This window comes from Ptiloglossa arizonensis, chromosome 3 (assembly GCF_051014685.1).
Source record: "Ptiloglossa arizonensis isolate GNS036 chromosome 3, iyPtiAriz1_principal, whole genome shotgun sequence".
Taxonomy (NCBI): Eukaryota; Metazoa; Arthropoda; class Insecta; order Hymenoptera; family Colletidae; genus Ptiloglossa; species Ptiloglossa arizonensis.
The window spans coordinates 10,676,928-10,680,683 of record NC_135050.1 but is presented as its reverse complement, the minus strand read 5'-3'; the positions used below and the strand labels follow the sequence as shown (position 1 = coordinate 10,680,683).

Genomic DNA, 3,756 nt, shown 5'->3' with positions numbered 1-3,756 from the left:
AAAGATTCAGTTCGTTGAGAAATCTCTCTTATATTTTATGTTAGAAGAATCATAATTAACAAACTATAGAAATACTAAATAATTTTGAATAAGAATAATTGCGACGAGATGAAATATATTATATTACAACCTAATATGCCATATGCTTAGAGAATTCTCTCGATCAATCCTCTAGGGAACATTTCAAGGTAACCCAATACTTCCAAATATGGCGATAACTTCGAATCTAGCGCAAGGTACATCTCTGGGCATTTACCCGGTCTCGGGTAGCTGCCTTAGGGCTTTCAACCTCGTCTCCTTAGGTGAACCAAGCCCCAGAAACTCTCCCCTCATTTGCCTTTTGGGGCGCTGCTTATGTCGGCTTGCAGATCGCGGTAGATTCCTGTCAGACATGCAAATTTCCAACCACTTTCACAATACTTTTGCAGCACACAATAAAGATTGAAGTTCAGCTTGCGAACAATTAGCTGCAATACCTCCAATTGGAGCCTCCTTGACAAGTACTGGTCCAATCGCGCGAAATGACGACTCGAAGAAATCTCTGTTGTTTCTAGCAACACAAAGAGACGAATAACGATCTGCTAAATTTAGGATGTATATATATATATATATATATATATATATATATATATATATATATATATATATATATATTCTCTGTTACGGTTGAGTACAGAAACATGTTTGTTCACGAAAGTACCCTGCTCTCTGGTACTCTGCTGTATATAGAACGTTGTTCAATAAGTTTTGTCATTCGATAAAACTTATTGAACAGTATAGTATTAGATTACTCAATATGTTTTGCCGTTCGATAAAACTTATCGAACAACCTATTATAATTGAAGATCACTTGCATCAGTTCAAGGATTCTTATATTACTGTGCAATCCACGTCTAACATCTCCAAAAAGATCATGACACCTTGAAAAAATAAAATTCTGTCAAAATTTACGTAAATTTACTTAAATACAACTCAAGCGATTACATACATTATTCGAATATAATGTCACTGGGCATTGTTTGCGCCTGGTCCTTTTATTAGCCCAATTTAATAAAAAAGTAAATATATTGTGAAATTATTTATTCAGTGTAAAAGTATTTGAAAATACGTCTACAATATAAGCAATAATAATATCGACTTTTGAACCGTTAAAATACTTTCAATTATGTAATAAGAATTATACTTACTACTGGAAAACATCTTATCGCTTCGCTAACATTTTATCGCTGAACTTAACTCTAAAACTTGCATTATCAAGAGTAGTATAATAAAATTTATGAACTACATTCTAATACATCTACTGGATCTTTAATTTAAAGATTTTACCTCATCGCGTCTTGGTAGATTCCTGGGAACTCTTCCGAACACCACTGCTGCTTCAAACCTAGCACAAGGTACTTCACTGGGTATTCACCACCTTTCGTGCACCTTTCTCCGTGTCTCCATCCTCGTCTGTTCGGGAGAACCTTGACCTAGAAAAGCTTTCCTCCTTTGCCTTTCAATGCGTCGCTCATGGTGTCTTACACTTCGTCGTAGCACTCTGCCCAAATTGCAAACGTTTAGCCATTTTCGCGACACTTTTGCAACACACATCAGATACTCAGAGTCCAACTTACGCAGAATTAACTGCGACACCTCCATTGGTAATTCAGATATGAAATCAACCTTGGACAGGCTCGAGCAATCCAGTAGCGCGAAGAACTCCATGTTGTTACTGTACTCGCAAGAACACGAATAATGGACTCCTGAAAATGTTGGGATTCATATACCACTGGTCACGGTTGGGTGCACGTTCCGGATCACTGATTCGACCAATCGCGTTCGAGAAGGATAATTAAACGTACCGAATTGATGACTGAACCAATCGCGTTTGAGGGCAATTAATTATCGTTTGCTCGCAGTGATTTGGTCAATCGTATTTTGCAAGTGAAGTAATTCCATGCTCCATAGCCTATCTACTGAAGTATTATCTACTCTATACTCCTGGAGTATGGAGTACATCATACTTCAATAGATGTCGAGAAGTTTCATTAAGAGGGTTAATTACTGTAGAAGATCGAAAAAAAAAACAGGAAAATTTTTGTTTAAGTTTTGCAAATGTTTAATTGTTTAAAAATATACCCCCAAAGCTTCACTTTGGAATTCCAAAACGAAACGACGCTTTAGAGTATTTTTGAGAAAGTATCAAATTCCACAAAAGCACCGATCGATTTTAATTTTTCTTTTACATGTCTTGACTCGTTTTTCTTTACGTTAACGAAGTCAAGAAATTTTATGTCAAAAATGAAAGTGTTTCCTTTCGGTCATTTAAATTTTGAAATTATTTAAAAGTATACTCTCAAAGCTTTACTTTGGAATTCCAAAATGAAGCGACGCTGGGGAGTATTTTTGAGAAATTTTAATTTTATTTTTTTTTCAAAATCTCTTGACTCGTTTTTCTTTACGTTAACGAAGCCAAGAAATTTTGCGTCAAAAATGAAAGTGTTTACTTTCGATCATTTTGATTACATTCTAAATAAACCAAGATACGTACCAGCACAATGAAATTTGACTGGGTGTCATACAATACCTATACAATTATTATTAACTGTACAGATTGTAGCAGCTACTATGTCCTGATGATTATATTACATTCTAATACATCTAGTAGATCTTAAACCTAAAGAATGTCTTACCTTAACATATTTCGGTGGGTACCTGGGTACTCTTCCAAATACCACATCCGCTTCTAACCTAGCACAAGGCACAACACTGGGTACACACTTTCTTTCACGCACTTGTCTTCTTGTCTCCATCCTCGTCTGTCTTGGCACATCTTCTCCTAGAAACTCTCTCCTCCTTTTACTTACCGTGCGTCGCCTATGACGTCTTGCAGTTCTCCTCAGTTTCTTGTCAGATGCACAAACACCAAGCCACTTTCTTGACACCTGTGCAGCGCACAACAGAGATTCAGGATCCAACTTACGCAGAATTAACTGGGATACCTCCAAAGGTAGTTCAGAAATGACATCCACCTTGGTAGGCGCCAGCAATCCAATAGCGCAGAGAAAGGACTTGAAGTACTCCATGTTGCTCACTGTACTCGCAAGAACGCGAATGATGGACTCCTGAAAATTTGGGGGTTTATATACCCCTCGTCACGGTCGAGATCACGTTCCGGATAAGTGATTCGACCAATCACGTTCGAGAAGGATAATTAAACGTTCCGTGTCGGTGATTCGACCAATCGCATTCGAGAACGAATATCGTTGGTAGTTTACTGATGTTGCCTGATGTACGAGCTATTATTTTGTTTTACAATTTCATGACAATTTGTATACGAATAAATATTGTTACCTTGTTACTTAATTTTATAATATCGACCAATTATAATTTATTGCTGGTTTTGTTGTGTGCAATTGAAAACTGCTGGGTGAATGTTTTGAAGATCAATTTATAGTTTTATGGTATAGCATTTTGGAGCCTATGTTTATATAACACTTTTATTTTAGGTTTGCTGGTAGAATATACTGACACCGTTTGACCGTAAATGCATGGAACAGTCTGTATAATCTCAATTACTCTATCTGGTCACGAGATACATACATCTGAACCTTCTACGAGTATTAATTTTAATACAATTATAAAAATTGGGGATACCTTGGCCATAGTAATACCGATTACACCGAGAAATGAACATTAATTGCTTTATCAGTGAATTAATGAAGGAATTAATTATTTAAGGTTGTACGTTACTCGTATAAATGAACGTGTATT

The 3,756-nt window shown here is 36.3% G+C and overlaps 1 protein-coding gene across 1 annotated transcript; it reads right to left on the bottom strand.

Moving 5' to 3' along the window:
* Positions 1-1,201: 1,201 nt before the first annotated feature.
* On the bottom strand, positions 1,202-3,077 carry LOC143144911 (uncharacterized). The gene is made up of 5 exons (XM_076307793.1): positions 2,676-3,077; positions 1,628-1,745; positions 1,525-1,540; positions 1,327-1,452; positions 1,202-1,238 (listed from the first exon to the last, which is right to left on the bottom strand). Exons 1-5 carry the CDS (start codon positions 3,066-3,068, stop codon positions 1,202-1,204), a joined length of 690 nt encoding a protein of 229 aa, XP_076163908.1. The 5' UTR covers positions 3,069-3,077.
* Between the last annotated feature and the right edge of the window lie 679 nt (positions 3,078-3,756).